Source organism: Typopeltis vanoorti, chromosome 9 (assembly GCF_054136105.1).
Source record: "Typopeltis vanoorti isolate ZY-2024b chromosome 9, IOZ_Tvanoo_1.0, whole genome shotgun sequence".
NCBI classification, from domain to species: Eukaryota; Metazoa; Arthropoda; class Arachnida; order Uropygi; family Thelyphonidae; genus Typopeltis; species Typopeltis vanoorti.
The window spans coordinates 74,517,708-74,543,819 of NC_143557.1; the positions used below are offsets into that span (position 1 = coordinate 74,517,708).

Sequence of the window (26,112 nt, forward strand, 5' to 3'; positions counted from 1 at the left end):
TTTGATTATGGGTGGCCTCCAATGAATGTAATAATTTTATTTTCAACCAGGAGATATAGATAGTATCTTATGTAATTAATTCAGTAAGTTATTTCCTTTGTGCAATGTTTGTCCTTGCTAAAAGTTAATTTAAACAGAGATTTCCTCAAAGATACCCTGTTGCTGTTTCCAAAATGTAAAGCAATACTGTCTATGACAACAAGTAGCACTATATCTCTCACCCTGTTATAAACTAAAACCTACCTTGCATTTCCAGATTCATTTTGAAATAAACTGATGAGTATTCTCAAACATTTTATTTTGCATAACCAAGTCATCACCATTATTATAAAAATTAGACATTTCATTAAACCAACAAAAAAATTTAACAAGACCAATTTTGCATTTGTAATGTAGTATTGGCATAAGCTTATTTTCACAACTCACAACATGAATTAGCTTAGTGTAATTATATACTTGAACATACATGATAGAGGCTTTTAAATAGTGTTATTTTAATATCTTTATTTAAATTCAAGGCCTTTTTTAAAATGGAAACATTTAAATTTAGTTTTCATGTGACTTCAATTTTCACACACAGACAGACAGACACACACTTACACAAAAATGCTATGATATAGACTTAGTCAGAAATTGCTCAGGAAAACATACCTATAGCTGCTTTCCAAAGAAAGATGAACTCTAAAATGTTTGAATACCTTAAGTGCCTTTTTAACACAGCCTGTTATAAAGTTAAATTCAATAAACCATCCATTTTTCACAAATTCAGCTGCAGTATACTTTGATAGATGAGAGAGTAAAATAAACAAGTTCTTCTTGTCACTAATACAAGGAGGTCTGGAAAGTTCTGATAAAAACCTAGAATCAAAATGATATTAAAGCAACCTATGACTTATTTTACCTAGTTTTGTGCAGTGCTTTGCTTTCTTACTTGTTTCTCTATGTTCTTTAAGAACACAAGCTGACTTACTTGCCAGGAACTTTCAATATGCTTTCTTTTCCTTAACTGCCTCTTTAACTTCCTGAGTCATGGAGTTCTGATTTTTCTATCTTTACAGGCAACTTCACTTGAAGTTTAATGGAGAAAACATGTCTAGAGAATTAACCATACCAAACCTCACTACATTCCTCTGTAGTTGAATCTATCAATATTTTCTCAGAGTCCTCCACTGAATCTTCAAGATTTGGTTCTTATTTTCAAACTCAAATTTTTTTCTTGGATAATATTTCTGTATTATTTGAGTCTGCAGTTCATCTCTGTAAGCTGCTTGACTCTGATTCATTTTAAAACTAACTTTCACATTTTTAAGTGTGATACACTTTTCTTTTCAGATATTCAATTTTATCCTGCTCAAAACTAAATTGTGATCACCTTCAATTTCAAATCCTCTGTATACTCTTGTGTCCTGAATCAGTGTGAAGATATACGTTAACAATGACGTAGTCAATGAAACTTTTCTTAATTTTTGCTTCTTCTCTTCTTGTGAATTTGTGTACATCTTTATGTTGGAGCATGCTGAAAATAATAACTGGTGTATGTTCTAAAGAGAAATCCAGCAGGTACTTACCATTATTATTAGCTTTACTCTTGTCTCCAAATTTTCCAAAAACATTTCTATATGTAATAATCATTTCCTGCTCTGTTGCTTAGATCTCCAACAAGGACCAACTTTTTCTTTGTGTCAGTTGTCTTCTCTGATGGTTCAAAATTCCTCTACTTCTTCTTTAGGAGAAACTTCTGTGGGACCATAAGCACAAATAAATCTCATTGTCTAGTTCCCTATTCTGATCTCTGCCCACATCACTCTACTACTTGATAGTGCCTGCTATTCAAGAAGATTATCCTCATACTTAAGTGTTGAATGCTATAGCTACTCCTTCTTTCCCTGAAAAATAAAGATTCATCCATTTTTTGCTCCTTTGTTTTGCTATATCAAGCTGGTACTTATCCAATTTTTCTTCCAGTTCCATTCTTTTCTGTTGATGATCCTTGGTGCAAATCTTGAACTCTGGATTTGTTCCAGTAGCTGAGTTTTTTTGCTGTCCCCCTCCCCACAAACAACAAACAAAGAGGAGGAGGGAGATCTTTAATGAGGTAACACTGAAGCTGGCATGAAATTCTTTCATGTTGTACCATCATGTTATTTTTTGGTTTAACCAATAAGAATATAGTTTGGTTGCTAAACTGCATATTATAAGTTCATCCTCATTCATTCATTATCCCAGTAGATGCCTACTAATGAGATGCACCAGAAGACTGATGAGTGGACATTAGGTGAGAAGTCCTGGTCAGTTCTCCACATTCCTTAAAAGGCAATCTGGAAAATTTCTCTCATTTATCCAGCTTTGACCTTTAAGCACCCAACATCACTGACAAACAACTGAATATTTTTCCTCAGATCATTTCGTATATCATTAATGAACAAATTAAACAGCAGCAGCCCAAGCACAGAGCCCTATATCATGTTGCTGATTACAGGCTTTCTGCTGGCTCTACTTCTCAATATACTACTATCTGGTGTGTTTGCAGTTAAAATGAAAATAAATCTATAATTAATCTTAAGAAGCCTCTTCCAGAAATCATTAACACTCAGAAAATGTAGCTTCATTAAGTCCTGACATTTTTAATGTAAAAATGTAAAGAAATATGGACTTCGATGATGGATGATCTGTCAAATAATAATAATAATAATAATAATAATAACTCTTTTGTATGTACGAGGGTGGTCTGAAAAGTTCTCAGCCTCGACCATACATGGCAACACTATCGGCAAGATTTTTTTTTCCCAGTTGGTACTTCTGTCATAATGTCATAAGCATCCATGTGAAATTGCAAGTCATTCTGTCAAGTAGTTAGTTTTATACAGCTGTCTGAAGCAAAAGTGTTGTCTGTATCCCTTGAAATGGATAAAATTGAGTATTGTGCAGTTATAAAATTCTTTGTAAAAAGAGGTTTAATGCAAAAAGAAATTCATTCGAAGTTCATAAAAGTTTACGGGCACTGTTTTCCTTCATTTTTGACAATTTTAAGAAATGGGCTGCCGAGTTTCAACGTGGCTACCAGCTTGGAAGATGATTCGCATGAAGAACGTTCAGAAAGTGTAACAACACCAGAAATCATTGATCAAGTGCACGATATGGTATTGGATGACCGGTCAGTCAAAGTGCGTGAAATTGCTGAGATACAAAAGGCATTTCAAAAGAACGTGTAGGATATATTTTGCACGAAGTATTGCAAATGAAAAAGTTTTACACAAGATGAGTGCTGCCCTTGCTCACAGTAGATCAAAAACGCGCTCCTATGAAAATCTCTGAACAGTGCTTGAAGCATTTTAACAACAATAAAACTAATTTTGTGTGTTGATTTATTACTATGAATGAGACTTGGATTCACCATTACACAACAGAATCCAAACAGCAGTCAAAACAGTGGACAGAAGCCAGTTGTTCAGGGCCAAATAAGACAAAGTCAGTTCCATCAGCAGGAAGGGTCATGGCATCTGTGTTTTGGAATGCTAAAGGCATTTTGTTTATTAATTATCTTGAAAAGGGTAAAACAATAACCATCATTGTCATCATCAAATTCCTGACATTTACCCTCAAGAGGTTTACAGGATGTGATAGTACTACATGAAAAATTTTACATCATTACTAACTTCATATCTACAATTTTCCTCCAAATCAATCTATTACTTGTCAAGGCTCCAACATTATCAGATCTTATATTTCTGTCTTCTAAGGCATTTTTTACCATATCAATCCACCTATATCTTGGTCTTCCTCTGAGTCTTTTTCCTGCCAACCTGGCAGAGAACACTTGATTTGCTAATCATTCCTCTCCCATTCTGTTTAAGTGACCACACCACCTGCGATTAGCTCTGCTAACACATTACTGGATGTTAACAATGTAAAGTTCTTTCCTAATATCCTCATTTTTAATATGGTATTGCCATTGATGCCATCTGTTCTTGCCTCTAATTTTTCTCAGAACTCTCATATCTGCAGTCTCTAGTCTTTGGTCAAGTGTTTTGCTTCTAACCCATCTATCAAATCCATTAGTTAAAACTAGTTTGAATACTGTCTTGTATACAGTTAATTTAGTGTTTTGACTAATTTCTCTCTTATTCCATATAAATTTATTCAATTGACTTCCTACCATACCAGTTTGTCGATCCTGTTATCTATTTCCATATTTAATTTACCTAAATATCTTCACTAAAAATTGTGACTAAGTAACTGAAATGTTTTACTTGTTCTATAGGTTCTCCATTCACAATGCAGTTCAATGCTTCTACTTATTTTCATTGTCTTTGTCTTGTTATTGCTGACTTTCATACCATATCTGTTGCAACAGTTATTCAATTTAGTCAGAGAATCTTGCACACTTGTAGCGAATTTATTTAGAAGTATAACATCATCTGTATAAAGCAAAGAGCTGACATTTACATCTCCGATTTTTGATATCATTTTTAATACCACTTTCCTTCATCATGTGATCCATATAGATAATGAACAACAGAGGGGATAATATACATCCTTGTCTGACACCAGATTTAACATTAAACCATCTTTCTCTACTTCCTTCAATTCTAACTGCTGACTCAAATAAAGACTAAGTATTGCTTGATATAATGTCCCACTCACACCATACAATTGTAGTGTTTGGAATAGCTTCTCTCTCTTGGCACCTTGTCATATGCTTTTTCCAGATCTACAAAACTTAAATACAGACCTTTGTCATATTCCCATGATTTCTCAACTGTTTGTTGTAAAGTGAAAATCTGATCCTAACAGCCTCTATTTGGGCTGAATCCAGCCTGCTCTTCACCAAGCTTCTCTTCCACAATCCTTCTCAACCGTTTCTCAAGTATACTGGCATAAATCTTACCAGGAACACTCAGAAGAGAAATACCTCTGTAATTCTCACATTCAGTTTTATTTCCCTTTTTATATATGGGTATTATGAGAGCTCTACTCCAATCATCTGGAATTTGTCCCTCTCTTCAAGCCCTCTGAACTATGCAGTGCTGCCACTACAAGACTTTTATACATCCATACTTCACCATTTCTGGTCGAACATCAACTACTTCAGCTGCCTTTCCGCATTTCAGACTTGATGGCTTTTTCTACTTCAAGTATGGATATGTATTCCTGATTGCATGCCTGGTCAGTGTTTTTTATCACTATGCTGTTATCACCGCTAGTTTCATTTAACAATTTTTCAAAGTAATTACTCCATACTTCAAGGATATCTTTTTCTCCAGTTTTCATATCACCTTTATCATCTCTAACTCCTTTTACAGTACTCTTTCCTCCATTTCTGAGCTTCTTCAACAACCTCCAGAATATCTTACCACCTTTTTGATATGTATTTTCTATGTTCTTACCAAAGTCTTCCCATGAATTTTGTTTAGCTAGTGTTACACAGTGTTTAGATTTCTTATATTTGTCTCTGTTTTCTCTAGGAGCACAAACTGACTTATTTACCAGGAATTTTTGATATGCTTTCTTCTTTTCCTTCCCTGCATTTTTAACTTCCCGTGTCCGCCATGGAGTTCTGATTTTTCTATCCTTGCAGACAACCTTACCACATGCCTCTTTGGCTGAATCAATCAATGTTTTTTTCAGAGCTTGCCACTGAAAAAAAAAAACATTGTCAATCAAACTGAAGGTTTGATTCCTGTTCTCAAACTCTTTCATTTTTTCTTGAATAATGTTTGTATATTTCAGTCTACAGTTCACAGAGAGCTTCTCAAGTTTTATTCACTTTAAAACTTTCTTACCTTTTCTTCTTTTCAATATGAAATTCAATTTTATACTGCTCAAGATTAAATGGTGATCATTTTCAATTTCAAATCCTCTGTACACGCTGATGTCCTGCACCAGTGGGAAAACATCACTATCAGCAATAACATAGTCAATGAGACTTTCTTATTCCTTGCATCTTCTCTCCACGTTAATTTGTGCGCATTTTGGTGCACATGGTGTTTGTTATAACCAGTCCATGTCCTGAACAGAAATCCAACAAGTATTTGGAATTATTATTAGCTTTGCTCTTTTCTCCAAAGTTTCCCAAAATATTTTTGTATGTCTGATAATCATTTCCTGCTCTGCTATTTTGATCCCCAACAAGGACCAACTTTTCATTTTTAATTGTGTTGGTTGCTTTCTCTAAAGCATCAAAAAATTCCTCCACTTCTACCTTAGCAGAACCTTCTGTGAGAGCATAGACACAAATAAGTCATTTTCCAGTTCCCAAGTCTGATATTTGTCCACATCACTCTACTTGAAATTTGCCTGCCATTCAAGAAGATTAGCCTCGTATTTAGTGTTGAATACTATGGCTACTGCTTCTTTTCCTTGATTGTCATTGCCTGAATATAACATTTTGTATTTATTGCTCAGATAGATCTTACTAGTTTTTGTTTCAATCAACCCTATTATGTCAATCTGGTACTTATCCAATTCCTCAGCTAGCTCCATTTCTTTGCCATTCAGGCTTCTTATGTTGATAATATCGATCTTCATCTCTGGTGATATTGAGTTGGAGGTGTGTTTTAGCGTTTGTTCCAGTAGCTGACTCTTTGCTGTTTGCCCTGGTTCCCTGGCAAAAACAATGGGGGGCCTTGTTTAACCAGGTGATGTACCAGCAGGCATGAAATTATGTCATGTTGTACCATCATTTAATATTGTGGTTTAAGCCAATAAGAATACAATTTGGTTGGCTAAATCCCAAATTGCCAGCCCATCATCGTTCATTCAGTATCCAGGTAGATACCTAACAGGGTGCACCATGAGAGGTGAGGATTGGACATTAGGTCAGAAGCCCTGGTCGGTTCTCTCCATTCCTTTAAAGGCTATGTAGAGGTCTCCTCTCAGTTATACAACTTTGACCCTTAAACACTCCATAAACAATAACAAAAACAATAACTGGGGAACATTATTCTGATCTTTTAACCAGACTAGACGAAAAAATTCATGAGAAAAGACCTGGTTTGCAGAAAAAAAAAAATCATCTTTCATCAGGACAGTGCACCTGCCCATAAAGGTGTTTTGGCAATGGCAAAAATCTTCACTATGAATTGTTTGAACATCCACTCTATTCCCCAGATTTGGCTCCCTCTGACTTTTCGCTCTTCCCAAAACTAAAAAATCTTCCTTTGTGGTCAGCATCTTTCTTCAAATCAAGAGGTGATTGCAACTGTAGAGGAGTATTTTGCAGATTCTACTGAGAACCACTACAGGGATGGGATAATGATGCTGGATCATAGCTGGAATAAATGTATTAGTCTTAAGGGAGATTATTTGAAAAATAAAAATAATTTTTAAATTATAAATTCGTTTTTTCATTGTTAGGCCGAGAACTTTTCAGACCACCCTCATGTGTCCATTTTGTGTCTAAGCCCATTGTGATATCCTCTGAAATTTGTTTGAATCCTCTCGAGCATGTCAGTTTTTTTGTTTTTTTTTCTGTACATGTCCATGAATAAAGTTGAGAATTAGTATATGGAGTAGACACTGCCATATATTTTTATTTTTTCTTAACTCGTAATCTCTTTCTTAGCAACTCAGTCCTAACTACCATTGTAATGAAGCTCTTCAGATCATCTCTCCTGGATGTAAAACACTTATAACAAACTACAATATCATCATCAGATTCTTGATATATACCCTCAAAGGATGTAGAGAATGCTGTGATATTATTGCTTAAGTTTATATTATTAATAAGTTGCTCAATATTTTCCTCCAGATTGGTTTGTTTTTGTCAGGATTCCAGTATTATCAGATCTTATATTTTGGTCTCTTAAGTGCATTAGCTCAACCTACCTGCATCTTGATCTTCCTCTATTACCATCAAACACCTATCTTGTAAGCCCTTCTTTTCCCATTCTGTTTGAGTTACCATACCACCACACTTAACTTACGCATTCTTGAATGCTAACAATATGAAGTTCCTTTCTAATATCTTTGTTTTCCATTGACACCTATATCTTCAATTCTCTAATTTTCCTCAGAATTCTCACATCTGTGGATGCTAGCCTTTGATTAACTTTTATTTTTAATGCTACTTTCAGATGTGTAAAATAAAATTGGTTTTAGTAGTGTCTTATGACTACTAATTTTTAGTGTTTTTGGCTAATTCCTTTCTTATTCCTAGAAATTTATTGCATCAGCTCCTGCCATAGCATTTGCTTAACCTTGTCTGCTTCCATATTTAATTTTTTTATTTTCTCTATAGATTGTGCTTATATAGCTGAAATAGTTTACTTGTTCTGTTGCCTCTCCATTAAGTATATAGTTGATATTTTCCATGTTCTTGCCAATTTTTATCAGTTTTGTCTTTTTATTGCTAATTTTCACGAACATTTGTTATAGCAGTTATTTAGTTCAGTTAACCAGGTATAATACTATCTTCCTTTGTAATGTGATCAATATAGATGATGATCAAGAATGGAGATAGTATGTGTACATGCTATCTCCATTCTTCTTACACATTGTTCCCTTCAATTTTAAATGCTAATGTCTGGCTTCAGTATGGACTATATATTGCTCTCGATAATGTCTTACTTATCTCATATAACTAGTGTTTTTGAGCAATTTTTATTAGCACCTTGTCATATGCCTTTTCCACATTTTCCTTTTTTATATCAACTCTACAACATGAGAAGTCTCAAGATCTGTTATGTTCAAATGCACATATCAGTTATGCACATATCTCAAGATCTGTTATGTTCAAATGCATAGGCTATAGGAAAGTGTGTCCTATGTCCTTCCCAGGCTATAGGAAAAGTTAGCTTCTAAGTGGCAAATAATTTTCATTGCCTAGTGAAATACCACCATCTTGCTTATTAGAGCATGAAGTAGTAGTTGCCATGAACTCTCTCTCTCGAGCAGGTTGTCAGATTTGTTTTTTTAATCTCTTTTCTTGCTTGATTGCAAGTGAAACTCTTCAATGCCAGAATACACTATAGTGAGCTGCAGCTTGCTTCTGAATGTCTGAGATATTCTTGAATATCTTTTGAATATGGATCTTCTGGTCCTGATGGTATCTCTCCAGTTGTATAAATATAGGTGCTGAAGAATTAATACCTTTCTTGCATCTTTTCATTCTTTCCTACATCCAATCTGATTTTCAAACATGGAAACAAGCCTATATTCTCCACTCAAAAAAAAAATAAGAAAAGAAAAAAACAGTTACCTCTAAATTGTTATCATAGAGAATATGAGCAACCTTCTTCATGTGGAGGCATACCAGCCAATTAGTGATAGTTGTGTCAGTTTTACTACTCTCAATCCAGATCTCTTCCTCCTACACATTCACCTTTGGATACAAGTTATAGAATGGATTGGAGAAACTCCTGTGATTACTCTTGACATTTCTAGGACATTTAATGGATCTAGCATTGAGGCCCACTTACCAAACAGTCATCTTGTGGTCTGTCTTCTTGTAACAACCAGTATCTTCTCTGGTTGTTACATGTCCAGCAGATGGCTTCCCCACAGATTTCCTGAAAAGTTCTGAAGATGATTAGTGCCTTAAAACACTGATCATCTTCTCATTCTCCAGTGAAGTGAGCATGACCTTGTAAGCTTCATCACCACCAAAATGCATTCTTAAAATTCATTTTACTTTCCTTTACTTGGATCTCTAGCCCTTCTGACACAAGCACATTACATATATAGGTTACTTAAATTAAGGGGATATTAAATCCCACATAGTTTTAAAACCGAATAAGAAACTCAAAGATTGGAATCAGAGAGTTTCTTGCCGAATATAGTAAACTATAAAGTATCGGCGACACTAGCGTTAGCCAATGCAAGTGATCCTAGTACGTAGTACAATACCGGGCAACTCGTTGCAAAGGTGGGGAAGTACCTAAGAATAGCGATCCGAACTTCCCCACCTTTGCAACGAGTTGCCCGGTATTGTACTACGTACTAGGATCACTTGCATTGGCTAATGCTAGTGTCTCCGATACTTTATAGTTTACTATATTCGGCAAGAAACTCTCTGATTCCAATCTTTGAGTTTCTTATTCGGTTTTAAAACTATGTGGGATTTAATATCCCCTTAATTTAAGTAATGTTTTCATTTCCGAAATGAAGCTTATTAGCTCTTTATACTTAAGTTACATATATAGGTTTTTCCTTAATTCCCCCCCCCCCCCCCCCCAGCACATTACTTCTCACCTGCATAGTTGATAACACTGTGTAAATCATCAACTTTAGAATATGTTTCGCTTATTTAGTGTCATTTACAAAACTTTCCTAAGAATTCTTGATGCTACAGTAATCTACCATTTATCTGACCACATTGAGAAGGCAATTTGCTGTTGTAATTGAAAAGTCAGATAATTGACTTACAGTTATGTGGAGCTCTACCTGAAGTTGGGCGACATGCGTGGGGTCAGTTAATTGAAGGATCATTGATTTGAAGTTTGGATAAATGGCTGATTACTGTATTTAGAAGTGAACCACACAGTTTTGTCGATATTTTAATCAACAGTGTTCTGTGGAACTGATTACACCATCATTCCTCTACTTTCTTTTGAGACTAGAAATATAAGCAGCTGCTGGTCAATCTCCATATATTATCTAGCTTAAAACCTGCTAAAATGAATTTTTGTACCTCCTTCATTCTATCTACTTGTGTTCTTTGGAGCAGACTTCCTTTCTTTGTCTTCCGCAAAAGTTACAACCTCAGCTCTTCTAGAAGCATATAGATTTCTACTTTCTTCTTAACCTGTTAACATTCCTCTACTTTCCCTTGTGAACACAAGAGCAACTGCTCATCAACATCCTTTTACAATCTTGTTCCCAACATACCAAATTTTCCAGAAAGGAAAATTTGGTATGTTTTCTACTTCTCTGAAATAGTCTCCTCCACAGTTTTTCCTAAGTATTAGAACCTGTAGGTGCTCCAAAAAACAATCAGTAGGTTCCTTCTTTCTTCTTGAGTAGCTACATATATTATCCAGAAGACTCAGTCATGAGATTGAATCTCAGATGATCAGAGTAGAATTCAACCATCATACCAATTTATAAAAAGGAAAAGATTTATGCATGCATGCTTTTGAAAGGCCAAGAAAAATTGAAGGAAAGGTTCAGTTTATACTAAATGGAGATTTCCAAGATCAAATCCGATTTTTGCTTTATGACAACTTATTGATAAATCACGAGAATATAATAAGAATATATAGTTATGCTTTCTTGATTTTGAAAATATCAATACTGAATATGTAATAATGAAAATATGATATTTAAATTATATATAATATTATATAATATAAAAAATATAATAAGGTACTGTGTTAAACTTTATACAGTGCGAACAATAGCTTATATGCGAGTTAGATTAGCAGCCTAATCAACAGGCTGCAGATTAAAATTCTGTCACAAACATGGATATTTGTGATTGCCATTAGGTGAGAGATGAATTTCGTCACCTGGTTTGAGACCATTTCTACGTTTTGGAAAGCCTGAAGTGGTGTGAAAAAGTTTACTGTCATTTTTGGTTTCTGGAACAGTTTTCAGATTATATAAAAAATCATCAATAAAAATGTAAAAAAAAAAAAAGAAAGAAAGAATTATAATAAAAAAATTCCTTAGACTATATATATATATATAGTACTAATGTACTATAGGTTTACAACTTTCACGGGTGGAAATCACATTTAAAAAAATGATATATGGGAAGATGTTTTGATGTTAAATTATTTATCATTTATATGAACCACATCATTAAGGAAAGAAGTATTAAACCCTAATATTGATGTAAAAGATGTTAAACTTTAGTTCTTTACACTACAGATAGGTTATTTTCTTAACAAATACACTTCAGGTCTTCAGCAGTCAGTAGCCAATTAAAGAATTGTTGTGATAAATTGATTAATTTACAATAAAACAATGAAACTAAGAAAATCAATAAAAAAAAAAAATCAGAAAATGTCATTTGTATTCTCACTAGGGAGCGTGGAACCTGTCAAACATTTTAGTTATTTAGCATAAAATTTCAGTGAGGATGGCAAATTAAATGTGAACAAATTAAACTGCCTATTCAGGCAGTAGAATAAGTAAGTCTGTGACTGTTCAAAACAGAATAAATTTCTTCCATTTTGAACAGAATAGACATAAATTATTAACATGTGTATGTCTTTGAGTGTTGATCAAAAGCTAAAGACTACAGTTATAAGATTTCTGAATAAATGTATGACATTAATAGTGCACAACTATATCAAAAATGAAAATATCAGGAAACATCTTGATATTAATATTCAATAATGTTGAGCATATTAAAATACCTTGAGATAGACAAGATATGGGTGGACCGTTGAAGTTAAGTGAACTTTAGAGAATGAAAATATAAGCTGATCAAATCAGTGTCTCTACAGATAAGTCCAATTTGAAATAAAGTTGTTGATCCAAAACTTCATGAAACACTAATTGCATTAGATACATTCCTTAAGGTAATGTTACAGATATTAAAACACCATACTGTTTCTCTCTCTCTTCCCCCCATTTGTTAATTAAGTACACGATGTCTGCGATTCTTGCTGCCAAAATCTAATACTAGACACAATAATTATTTGCTCTAATTAAAGTAAGGTAACTAGATTTTCATATATCCCATAAATAGGGTGACTGAATGTCCTAGTTTATCATTATCATCTCAACATCAAACTAATTCTTCAAATTTTTAATTTTTTTTCCTCTCATTCTGACAAAATTTTTGTTTTGGATTGGTTGGTGTGAGAAAAAATGGTCACCACACCCATAAAAAATATATGGTAAGACAACATTGAGGTTCTTACTTGCTATCCAACCTGAAGTTATTGTGGTACACGATGTCTGAACAAATAAATGGGCTAAAAATTTGGACTTAGCAGCATTAAGCAACTGAGTAATTGAACAGTGGCATTACCCAAGTAGCAGAATGTTTACACAGTAAATATTCTGCTGCTTGAATTGTCTGACCCATGTCCCACAACAGAAAGTTAACAAAACTACAATAACAAAAGAAGTAGAATCAACATAGGAACTATGACAAATACTGCATTTACAGACTTGGAAAATTGATGTTAAACTGAGATTCTTCTAAGTAATAACTGTGTGATGATTTACTTCGGCATTATGGAACAGAGAGAAGGAAAAGTAGCTATAGTGTTTTATTTAAATTTGAAGATGAGCTTCAAGAAATTATAGTCTTGTTTTAATAATTTATCCTAATATAGGCAAACAAAGCTTGAGCAAGAAGTATCTTCCCAATTAGGCTACTTGTATATGGATGGTAAAGGATTCTTTGAATCCTTTACCATCACTTTACAAAAATATAATTTATGTAATATAATTGACTTTGTAAGGAAGTGAAAACTTTCTACAGCTATCTGTGATCCATAGTATTTTTATAATGTGATACACACTATTTTACAACTTGTACATGGAGAATATATGGCTTCTGCATTGATTTATCCTTTGTATCTTCCATCATCATCATAACACTAATTATGGGTATAGACTATATTGGTCTGTTCTGGTCTCATTATCCATCCAATATCCTTTTTTGAGGTCTACCCTGCCTTCTCTTTCCAATTGGCTTATGGTTTAGTATTTGTTTAGGATATCGGGTGTTGGCCATTCGGTTTACATGTTCAATCTATTTTTGTTTATAATTGTTTAGTTTTTCTTCTATTGATTTTGTTTTTAGTTCTTTTAAAATGTCTTCATTCTTTTTTGATCTAATAATGTGTATTTTGCAGTTCTTCTCATAAATCTCATTTCACTTGTTTTTATTCTTTGTTTATCTTGTTTGTTTATTGCTCAACAATCAAGTGTGCTTCTTTTTGTACTATATTTGGGTTGAGTGTTTTATTTATCAGGCCTATAATCTGTAAAAATTTTGAAGTTTTTAATTTTGTCTTTTTTTCCTTCATATGATATTTCACATCCAAGATAACTGAAAGTATTTATCTGTTCTATTATTTTATTATTAATAACTATTTTGCTTCTCAATGGAGTTTGTCCACAAAATGTCATTGTTTCAGTTTTATCTATGGAAATTTTCATTCCAAACTGTTCTACTATAATGTTTAAATTATATATTGCTCTTTGTAAATTGTCCTCCTTATCTGATATTATTTTATGATCATCTGCAAATAATAGCGCATTTATTTTGTTATTCAGGGAAATTTCTATACCTTGATCGTTTAAGGTGTTCCACTGTATTAATATTTCATTAATGTAAATATTGAAAATTGTTGAAGACAGAGGGCATCCCTGTCTTACTCCTTGGTTTATAGATTTTTTTCAGACAACTTTTCATTTATTTTTATTTCATTATCTGTAGATATATATATATTCAGTATTTCATGTAGTAAAATATTGTATCTTCTGGGTCAAATTTCCACTGATGAAACTGCAACAAAGATCGAAACCAGTCTGGTTAGTGACCCTTTCCATAATTCATAGCAATATACACATCTGAAAGGGTTCTCTGCATTATGGGATACAACTGCAACTGATGTGAATTCAGCAGCCTTCATATAAGTAGCCTAATCATGAAGATACTTCATTTGCAAACATTGTTTGCCTATGTTTAAGTAAAGGTTTAAAACAATAATTTTATTTCTTTCTGGTATAATTTAATTTGTAACCAAACAGAAAATCTGCCTGTATTTGTTTTAATTGTTGAGAATGTAAATATCCCTGTGAAATTCCAGTAACATAATTACATCATTGCAGGCAACAATAATACTCGCTTAAAATAGTGAGCCTCCATAGCTCAGTCGTTATAAACAAAGCCCTTTGGTTGGAAAGACCTGGGTTCAATTCCCGTTTATGATGTGAGAAACCATTATCTGGTCTCTTTTGACTAAAGGTGAATTAGCCAGTCTCATACGGAGGTAGATGGTTTTTCCACCTGGAAGATCAAGTTTTTCATCCCCAAACTGGCCCTGTGAACACACACACACAATCTACAGTAATAAAAAATATATATATACTTAATCCTTCATTAGGAGGGCTCAACTTGTCCCCCCAAAGGGACAGGAAGAAAGGGGGGAACCCTATATGAATATATATGAATACTACTTAAAATAATTTTAATGGAATATATTTTGGAGTTATTCAATAACTCCAATATATTTCATCCAACGTTATGTAAATTTCATCAGGGAGACAGACCCTGCCATTCTGTCATCAAGACTGACTGTGATTAGATTAGAAACAAAGAGCATCGACTATATTACATTTTTGGAATACAACAAGGCTGGCCTTGCTTCTCATGCTATTGACACTAGGCACACAGAGTTCTTTGGAACCAGACATAACTTCTTCGTTCCAGTAAGTTCAAATTTGATCATCTTTTCCTTGAAACATGTGAAATGCTATGAAATCATCCAAACCTTAACCACTCAGACTGCATGTCAATCTCTAAGTTTTGGGAAGTGATCACTGTTGTTAAATTTGTGATCATTGTAAACTTCATAAGAGAATTTACTTGATTACAATTTAACAAGTAGAACCCTTAATAAGAAAATTGTGCTTGCATCTAAGTGTAAAATAAAATAAATATATTGAAAAGAATAATTGTTAACTCGTATAAGAACATTGATTGTATAATATTAGAAAAATGAGATAATTAATTTACATTATTTAGTTATAAGAATTTTGCATGTAAAAGGCTTGCTTGTTATACACTTGAAACAAGAAATTGTAAGTTATGCTAATTCTTAGAAAATTAGGTGAGTTGATAGAGTTTGATAAAGCTGACTCATAGGGTTACCTAGAACCAAAGAAAAGTTTAAAGTCACGGTTCCCGATTTAGACACTGCCTTGGGTCAGTCGCATGCACACGGCCCACCAAAGATGGAAAGTTCAGCAGGGAGACGCCACCCTAACAGGTTACGAGAAACGTGTCCTAATGTCGGGGGAAAGAAAATTAATTGTAGGGGTGCCGGTAGGGTCATATTATAAAACGGCTAGGACCCCCCCCCAAGGTCTTTTGCCAGTTTTTGTTTGGAGGTTACCTTATGCAGTTTCCTAAGTGTCAGGAGTCCTCTCTGTCCGCCACGACATGGAATAATAGTAAGTGGGATTTAGGTCCCGTTTTCCTACCATCGAGAACAAAGGACGCCACACGGTCAGGGAGTAAGGTATTTACTGCATACCAAGCCAACCCTGGTGTAAAAAAAGGAGACCATCAATAGAGATTATGGATATCCTCATGGCGAATCTGATGACTGCAGAACAGTAGATAGATCGTGTTTCCTTAGAAAAAACCTGATGCGCTGCAACCAAGATGGCCCTCATGATCCGAAGTACCCCAAATATGTCCCACTACAGAAGGAGTTTTCTTCAGGAATCGCTGACAAGTAACGTCTAGTATAAGAGCTTCATCAAACGGTATTGTGAAAGATTTTGTTAATTCAATATGGCTGTAATTGTAATTCGTATTACTAAGCAATTGAAGGACTTGAATGAGAGTTGAACTAGGACTTTAGCTCACTTGATAGTATAGAGAAAGAGGGAACTAGTTTATCAGTATTACTGAACGAGCGATAGTGTGTATAGATATTAGTATATGTAATTTACCCTTAACTGAGAAAGGTCAAAAGAATTGAATGTGGCGTTCATTGTAGCAACGGAATTGCTGAGCCCTCATAACTCTTGTGAATTAATGTATGTAATCCATTTGTGTCTAATTGAAATATTGTATCACATTATTGTGCTTGAGCGGTTAAAAGATTTAAGCCTACTTAATCATTGACAGGAAAGCCCCTTTATCTTGTGTGTGTGTGTAGAGTCCTTTGTGGAAGTATAACAGTTTATCCCACGTGCTAGTGTAAATTTTTCATTTTTGTATTTTGCTAGACTTATTAACATTGTATTATTTTAGTATTGAATTGGAGTTTTTAGAATTTAATTATTGCATTGTATTTATGAGTTTAATAAACTTTTGCTTATCAAATATTCAGTTGTCTGAAATTGCCATTCAATGCCGCTTGTTATAACGTACGAACCTAGGTGTGTGTGGGGGAGAGAAAAAGTTACGATACGAGATCAAGGTTACGACTGCATGATTAATTCACCTCTAGACTTATTTAGGAATTTGCTTCTTGTTTTAAACTTTGTAAACTAAATATCCTAAATGGCACAGCTTTGAAAAATAAATGTTTTAGGATACTAAGAGGAGCAAGAAGTTAGATTTCTAGTACGGAGGTGACGATATGCAAAGATGAAGGATAAGATATATAAAGGAAAGTAAAGTATAAGGGAAATATATAAATAAACAAGAATGGGACACAACACTGTTAATTGTTCATAATTTAATTTTTAAATAATTACTTTAAATTATTTTTTTATCTATGCAACTTATACAGTTGTTTCTTTGAATTCTAATAGTGTAATCATATACTTCATTTGTGACTGAGACACGAGATAATATATGCATGCTTTATTATTGTCTGTTATTCATGTTTTGAAGGTAGTCAACGCTCCCCCTCCATGATGTCCGGTTGTTCCATATGAGATTTTTTTTAAAGATAATTTAAAACCATCCAGGTGTGTGTGTGTGTGTGCGTGTGCGCACAAATATACACACATAGTGTTGCAGCTGCAGGTGAACTGTATACAAAAGCTGATCATATTATTTTAAATACTCAAATTAATTCCATACAGTTATAGCTTTTGCTGTTTTATGTATCCTCTCTCAGTAAATTTTATACACGGCAACTCATTATTAAATTTCATATCAGCTGTTGCAGGTAAAGAATGTGACTTATGGGTTCGAGGTATAAGGCATCTTACAGAAGATACTATTAAGGCACCATATCCCTTACAAGTAGAAAGATGGTTGAGAAAAGAATTCTACAGTATGGAAAATCTTAGAGGAGTGTAAGCAGTTTATCATATTTGTTTATTCATAGTGTATAATTTATTTATGATATGCATGACCAATTGCACAAAGAGAATCTCTTTCACATGCTCTTGATCTGATCAAGTGCATATGAAATGATCTGATCTGACAGTAGCCGTCCATAGAGGTTAGTATGGCATCTAAAAGCGACTATTGATTGATTGCTAATAATGAATTGTAAATCTCTTCAGTGCATATAGTTAATAGACTATAAAAAAAGCATTATATGGAAAGGGATGATGTTTAACATCATCCCTTTTTGTATAACTTAATTGATTTTGACCAATGAAAAGGTACAGAGAATTGGTACTTTAAAAATTGAAAAGGTACTTTCTGTAGTTTGCTCTCATAGAAGCAGATGCCATTATATTGAGCTAGTCCACTCATTCATCTTCCAGAATTCTCGCATAACATCATTTCTGTTCTAAACAAAATTCACTATAGAAAATTTTACAATGCAAACTATTCTTCTTTTCACTTTCTGTAATATTATCTTTTCTGATTGCAGTATATTGAGGTCAAGCTGGATCAGAATTATCATTTATCAACCATACAAAAAGTCCAGTTTTCTGATTTTGCATATCGCGAAAAAGCAAAAAAAAATCTATATGCACAGTTAATTCGTTATGGCAGACATCTGTAACATCCAAAAAATTTCCCTACCAGAGGAGTCTACTGTATATTAAAAGGATATGCTTCAACTCTTGTTTATTCACTTCAGTAAGATGCCATTGAGTTAACTTAACAGTAGATGTTATAGTCAGTATTTAAAAAAAAGAAAATCATTTAGTCATATTTTAACTAAATTTTGGCTTTGAGATTGTTTCCTTAGTTTCTATTTGCTCCATGCAGTGGAGCCAGCTTCCATTTCATGATGTATGTTATTGTAGTGCAAAATATATTATCATTACTTCCTGATACTACACAAGGAGTGTGCAGAAGTTTCTAAATACACAGTTAAGTTTAGTTCATTACTAGTTTCTTACAAGTGTGTGATATTTCTGGTCTTATATTTTGGTCTTGTAAGGCCAATTCATTGTACTTTCCTTAAATTTTGGTCTCTCTTAATCACTTTTTTTTTGCCATTCTGTTATCTAAAACCATCCATTCTCTTTAAATGATCATATCACCTTAGATTAGTTCTGCTTACATATTCCTGAATCCTAATAATGTCAAGTTCTTTTCTAGTGTATTCGTTTTTAATATAATTCAGTCATTATTACCATCTTTTCATTCCCCTAATTTTTTCCTCTTTATATATATCTAAACACTATGAGAGTTTTGATCCAATCACCTGGAATTTGACTTCTGACTAAACTTATCAAATTATGCATTGCAGAATTTGTATATCTTCATATTTGAGCATTTCTTAATAAATGTCAAGAAAGAGAAATTGTACCTGTTATCCACACATCTCAAACTTGCAACATTTTCTAAGTACAGTAATGAAATGTGCTCACGATTCTGTTACTCCTGGATATCTCTTGTGTTGTTCTTGCTCTTTTCTCTTTCTACTTATTTAATCGTTATTCAATGCTTTTACTTCAGACATCAAGAATATCCTTATTTTCAGTTTGTATCTAACATTAATGAGCTCTGATTTCTTTTCTGGTATTCCATTTCTAATTTTTTCATTAGCTTCCAGGTCTTCTTTATTCACATCCTGTGACTTTTGTTTAATTACTTTTACAGTTTCTTTCATTTTTCTGACTGACTTGAGGAAATTTCATTATGGTTTCTTCTTTCTGAGGGCTGTCCCTCGAAACTTCTTGACTTCACCAAGAAGTTCTGATATTATTCTCTTTCATCAGCTTAGTCAATCAGTATTTTCTTCAGATTTTTAGATTTTTGTACCTAGTTTCTAAGATTTGCTTCTTGTTTCCACACACTTTCACTTTTACTCTAATAATTGTATTACAGTGTGATTTATTTTTATCCTATTCCAAACTAAATGTTGATCACTTTCTCTTCCAAATTCTCAGGATACACTTTTGTTCTGATCCAATCTGAAGCTGCTTTGAACAATATAAAACAATATTATACATATTCACAAGGATTAAAGTAGAATTATTTATTTTCAGATATTTCTCCCTGAATGTTACAGTTCATCATCGGTGGCTGTTAGGCTAACAAATGCAAAGCAGAACATTAAAGTGTTAATAATGCATTACGTAACACTTATAAGCTGCAGGATGGCATAAGGAACAATGCAATGTGGAAGAGATGTAGTACATCATCATCATCATTATCAAATTCCTGCCATGTACTACCCTCAAGGGGTGTAGAGGATATGATAGTACTACATGAAAAAAATTACATCATTACTAACTTCCTATCTACAATTTTCCTCCAAATCAGTCTATTACTTGTCAAGACTCCAACATTATCAGATCTCATATTTCTATCTTCTAAGGCACTTTGTATCCGTATCAATCAACCTATATCTTGGTCTTCCTCTGGGTCGTTTTGCTGCCAACCTGGCAGAGAACACTTGTTTTGCTAATCTTTCTTCGCTCATTCTGTTTAAGTGACCATACCACCTGAGATTAGCTCTGCTAACGCATTCCTGGATGCTGGCAATGTCAAGTTCTTTCCTAATATCCTCATTTTTAATATGATATTGCCATTGATGCCATCTGTTCACGCCTCTAATCTTTCTCAGGACTCTCATATCTGCGGTCTCTAGTCTTTGGTCAAGTGTTTTACTTCTGACCCAGCTCTCAGATCCATAAGTTAAAGTTGGTTTGAACACTGTCTTGTATACAGCTAATTTCGTGTTCTGACTAATTTCTCTCTTATTCCATATGAATTTATTCAGTTAACTTCCTACCGTACCAGCTTTGCTGATTCTGTTGTCTATTTCTATATTTAATTTACCATCTTCAGTAAAAATCGTGCCTAAGTAGCTAAAATGTTTTACTTGTTCCACAGGTTCTCCATTCACAATGCAGTTGACATTTTCAATGATTCTGCCTATTTTCATTGTCTTTGTCTTTTTATTGATGACTTTCATACCATATCTATTACAACATCTACTCAATTTAGTCAGAGAATGCTGCAGACTTGTAGCGGATTTATTTAGAAGTATAATATCATCCGCATAAAGCAAAGAGCTGACATTAACATCTCCACTTTTGATATCATGTTTAATACCACTTTCCTTCATAATGTGATCCATATAGATAATGAATAACAGAGGGGATAATGTACATCCTTGTCTCACACCAGATTTAACATTAAACCATCTTATTGTACTTCCTTCAATTCTAACTGCTGACTTACAACTCAAATGAAGACTAAATATTGCTTGATATAATGCCCCATTGACACCATATAACCGTAGCGTATTGAATAGCTTCTCTCTTGGCATCTTGTCATATGCCTTTTCCAAATCGACAAAACTTAAATACAGATCTCTGTTATATTCCCATGCTTTCTTGACTATTTGTCGTAAAGTGAAGATCTGATCCTGACAGCCTCTATTTGGCCTGAATCCAGCTTGTTCTTAGACCAGCTTGTTCAGCTTGTTCTTTTTCTAAGCTTTTCTTCCACAATTCTTCTCAACCGTTTCTCAAGTATACTTGCATAGATCTTGCCCGGAACACTCAGTAGGGAAATACCTCTGTAATTCTCACATTCAATTTTATTTCCCTTTTTATATATGGGTACTATGAGAGCTCTACTCTAATCATCGGGAATTCATCCCTTTGTCCAGGCTTTCTAAACTATGCAGTGCAGCCACTGTAAGACTCTTATACCACCATATTTCAGCATTTCTGGTCGAATATCATCTACTCCTGCTGCCTTTCCACATTTCAAGCCTTTGGTGGCTTTTTCTACTTCAAGTATGGATATGGATTCCTGACTGCATGCCTGGTCAGTGTTTTTTACCACTATGCTGTCATCACTGCTTGTTTCATTTAGCAGTTTTTCAAAGTAATTACTCCATACTTCAAGGATATCTTTTTCTCCCGTTTTCATGTCACCTTTATCATCTCTAATTCCTTTTATAGCACTCTTTCTTCCATTCTTCAGCTTCTTCAACAACCTCCAGAATATTTTGCCACCTTCTTGATATTTATTTTCTATATTCTTGCCAAAGTCCTCCCATGACTTTTGTTTAGCTAGTTTTACACAGTGTTTAGCATTCTTGCATTTGTCTCTGTATTTTCTAAGAGCACAAGCTGACTTATTTGACAGGAACTTTTGATATGCTTTCTTGTTTTCCTTCACTGCCTCTTTAACTTCCTGTGTCCACCAGGGAGTTCTGTTTTTTTTATCCTTGCAGACAACCTCACTGTATGCCTCTATGGCAGAATCAATCAATGTTTTCTTCAGAGTTTGCCACTGAATCTCCAAGGTTTGTTCTCAAACTCTTTCATATTTTCTTCAATAATCTTTGTGTATTTTAGTCTACAGTTCACATCTGAGAGCTGCTCAACTTTTATTCGTTTTAAAACTTTCTTACATGTCATTCTTTTCAATATGAAATTCAATTTTATCCTGCTCAAGACTAAATAGTGATCGCTTCCAATTTCAAATCCTCTGTACACTCTTTTGTCCTGCACCTGAGAGAAAACATCACTATCGACAATAATATAGTCAATGAGACTTTTCTTATTCCTTGCCTCTTCTCTCCATGTGAATTTGTGCACATTTTTATGTTGGAACAGGGTGTTAGTAATAACCAGTCCATGTCCTGAGCAGAAATCCAACAGATATTTGCCATTATTATTAGCTTTGCTCTTTTCTCCAAATTTTCCCAAAATAGTTTTGTATGTCTCACAATCATTTCCTACTCTGCTATTTAGATCCCCAACAAGGACCAACTTTTCCTTTTTCATTGTGTCAGTTGCTTTTTCTAAAGCCTCAAAAAATTCCTCAACTTCTACCTTAGTTGAACCTTCTGTGGGACCATAGGCACAAATAAGTCTCATTGTCCAGTTCCCCATTCTCATATTTGCCCACATTACTCTACTTGAGACTGACTGCCATTCAAGAAGATTAGCCTCATATTTTGTGTAGAATACTATGGCTACTCCTTCTTTTCCTTGAATGTCATTGCCTGAATATAACATTTTGTATTTATTGCTCAGAAAGATCTCACCAGTTTGTCTTTTTTGTTTCAGTCACCCCTTTTATGTCGATCTGGTACTTATCTAATTCCTCAGCTAGCTCCATTTCTTTGCCATTCAGGCTTCTTATGTTGATAGTACCGATCTTTAACTCTGGTGATGTTGAGTTGGGGTTTGTTTTCAGATTTGTTCCAGTAGCTGACTTTTCGCTGTTCGCCCTGGTTCCCTGGTGAAAACAACGGGGGCCTTGTTTAACCGGGCGACGCCCCAGCCAGCATGAAATTTTGTCATGCTGTACCATTATTTTCATTTTGGTTTAACCAATAAGAATACAATTTGGTCGGCTAAATCCCAATTTGCCAGCCCATCCTTGTTCGTTCAGTATCCAAGTAGATACCCAACAGGGTGCACCACGAGAAGGTGAGGATTGGACATTAGGTCAGAAGCCCTGGTCGGTTCTTGACTAATGAGAATCACTTTCCCATATATTTGGTAAGGAGAGGCAGTGATTGTGATTCAAGTAGGGACATTGGAGGGCTTTGGCACTGTCTTTAAGAAATGTTCAAACTTGAACTAGTAGCAGTGCAGTAGCTGTATTTTAGATCAGAAGATTCTGTGGTTGATATTGATTCCATGTTGTGCTAAACCTGATTTCTCAGATTTATTGTTAATGTAAGATTGGTGTTCTCATAATCTTTTCTTCACAGAATGTCCGCTTTGTCCGAAGTAGGAAAGGTGGTGATCAAGACAGTATATGCCAGGAAGTGAGGGCACAGGGTTGTTTATTTTTAGAAGAGCAAAACAAGTGGAGAGTTTGTTGAATGAAACAAATGTTGGCACCTTGAGATTGGTTCAGAAATACCCAAAATGCATGGAATTTGGGATTCTGTAATGGTTCATGGTTTTTGGAGGCAGGCTTATAAGAATCAAAATACATCATATAGTCCATAGTGAGAAGCCATTCAGTTGCATAATGTGTGGATGTTGGGTTTGAGCATACAATATGAGCACAATGCAGAAAAGCTTTTAGAATTTCAATTGTTTTTGGGAAGAATATTCAACAGATTGTCGTATGTTGTGACCTGTGAAGCTAGATTTACAATGGATGGAGGTACCGTATTTTTTGGACAATAAGATTCACCCCAAATTTATGACACTATTTTTTGAAAAAATATATTATTATATAAAAATATTCACAACCGTAAATTTCATTTATTGCAGCATAACTTGTGTCTGTGCGGTTAGCCTAGTGGCATTGCGCTTTGCAGTGCCACTAGGCTAACCACACGGACACTCCTTCCCCATATGACTGGGGAAGGAGTGTCCCAGGTTCGATTCCCGTTGAAGACGTGAGGAATTTGAGGATCTTCCTCAGCCATAGCCTAGTTAGCCGGTCTTGGGCGCGGACAATAAGGTTTTTTCCGCCAGTTTATTTGGCATTTTTCTGTCTGCAGGCTAGGCGACAGGTCGGTTGGGAGTGGTAGTCGCATAAGTAACTTAACAAGAAGTCGCATCTAAATAACAAGTGGACCCTGCATAGGAAGTGGGAATAACATGTAGTGAAAGAAAGAAATTGCATAACTTGTACCAGCAGCATTCAGTTCATCTTTACTTGTCTTGGCACTATCATTTGTCTCATTACTGTAACATTTCGTATTATTGTTTGAACTGTTGTTATCACTATCTTCAAAAACTAAGTCATCTTCAGTACCATCCGTCGTGCTACTTATGCTGCATTTTTTAAGACTTAATAATCCAATAATAAAATTAGACTGGGATATATTGGCCGAAGATTTTAATGACACATTTAGCCGACTAGTTTTGCATACTTGACTGTTGGCTTCGTCTGGGCATAATAAGGTGATAAAAAACAGCTTAAAACAGGTCAAGAAAGAAATATAAACGAGTACTAAACATTACACAAATTCAAAAGACGCATTACATCAAATTCATGGACCTTGTGTGATGTCAGACATTGTTATGCAAGTGTGTTCTGTAATTTGCAGCAAAGTTGAATTCTGATGTGCTAAGTGATCTTATGAGGGTCTTCCATATGTCAGCAAGGATTATCCCTTAGTTCCTGTTGAGGCTGCCTTTTGAATGGATTACCACAGTAGTTTCTTTAAAGTTTCGGTAACGAAAGTTTTCCTCTAAATATGGCGTAGAACGTTTGTCCCATTCAATGTTGTGATTGGTATTATTGATATGGAAGACCCTAATAAGTCTAATTTTATTATTGAATTAAAGTCGGTGGTCAAAAAAAAAAAAAAATTGAATTATTAGACTTAATAATCATCTTGTCCGTTCAAAACCACATACACTTGCCCACTAACTACTATTGACGGCAGTAAAGTTTTCATATGTAAATCGGGGATTCTCACATATGCAGCGAAACACGTTTGGCTCGCATCAAAGACATCAGAAAATCCTTTTCTGATGTCTTCATTTCTTATAAGGTTGATTTTGTACATACTTTAATTGTTCTTAATTATCTCATTTTGCAACTTGTATTTTATTTTCATCTTTCTTTTTAACCATCCATGTTTTTGAACCATGGATGGTTAAAAAGAAAAGTTGAGTTTCTTGTCTTGTTTTTTTATTCAGTGTCCTTTTAATTGTTCCACAGATTTTCTGATATTTCTTTATTTTTTCATCTATATCTTTATATTTTAGATATGTTATTATGCAGCCTAAATAATTAAACTGTGTCATCTGTTCTGTTATTTTATTTTCTATATCTACTTTGATCTAACATGATCCTAATTTAAATGACATGAATTTTGTTTTCTTTTGTGAAATGCTTAAATTGTATTATTGGCTTATTTTGTTCATCATTATCATCATAATCATCAAATTCCTGCTATGTACCCTCAAGGGGTGTACAGGATATGACAGTACTACATGAAAAAATTACATCATTACTAACTTCCTATCTACAATTTTCCTCCAAATCAGTCTGTTACTTGTCAAGACTCCAACATTATCAGATCTTATATTTCTATCATCTAAGGCACTTTGTACTGTATCAATCCACCTATATCTTGATCTTCCTCTGGGTTTTCCTGCCAACCTGGCAGAGAACACTTGTTTTGCTAATCTTTCCTCTCCCATTCTATTTAAGTG

General features: G+C 34.2%; 1 protein-coding gene across 1 annotated transcript in view; it reads left to right on the top strand.

Moving 5' to 3' along the window:
* Positions 1-26,112, top strand: part of sl (small wing phospholipase C gamma 1) — a 546,737-nt gene that overhangs the window by 8,625 nt on the left and 512,000 nt on the right. The window contains exon 3 of the mRNA XM_090398565.1: positions 17,754-17,892. Within this exon, the coding sequence (XP_090254691.1) occupies positions 17,754-17,892 (139 nt within the window). The remainder of the gene's footprint in view (positions 1-17,753; positions 17,893-26,112) is intronic.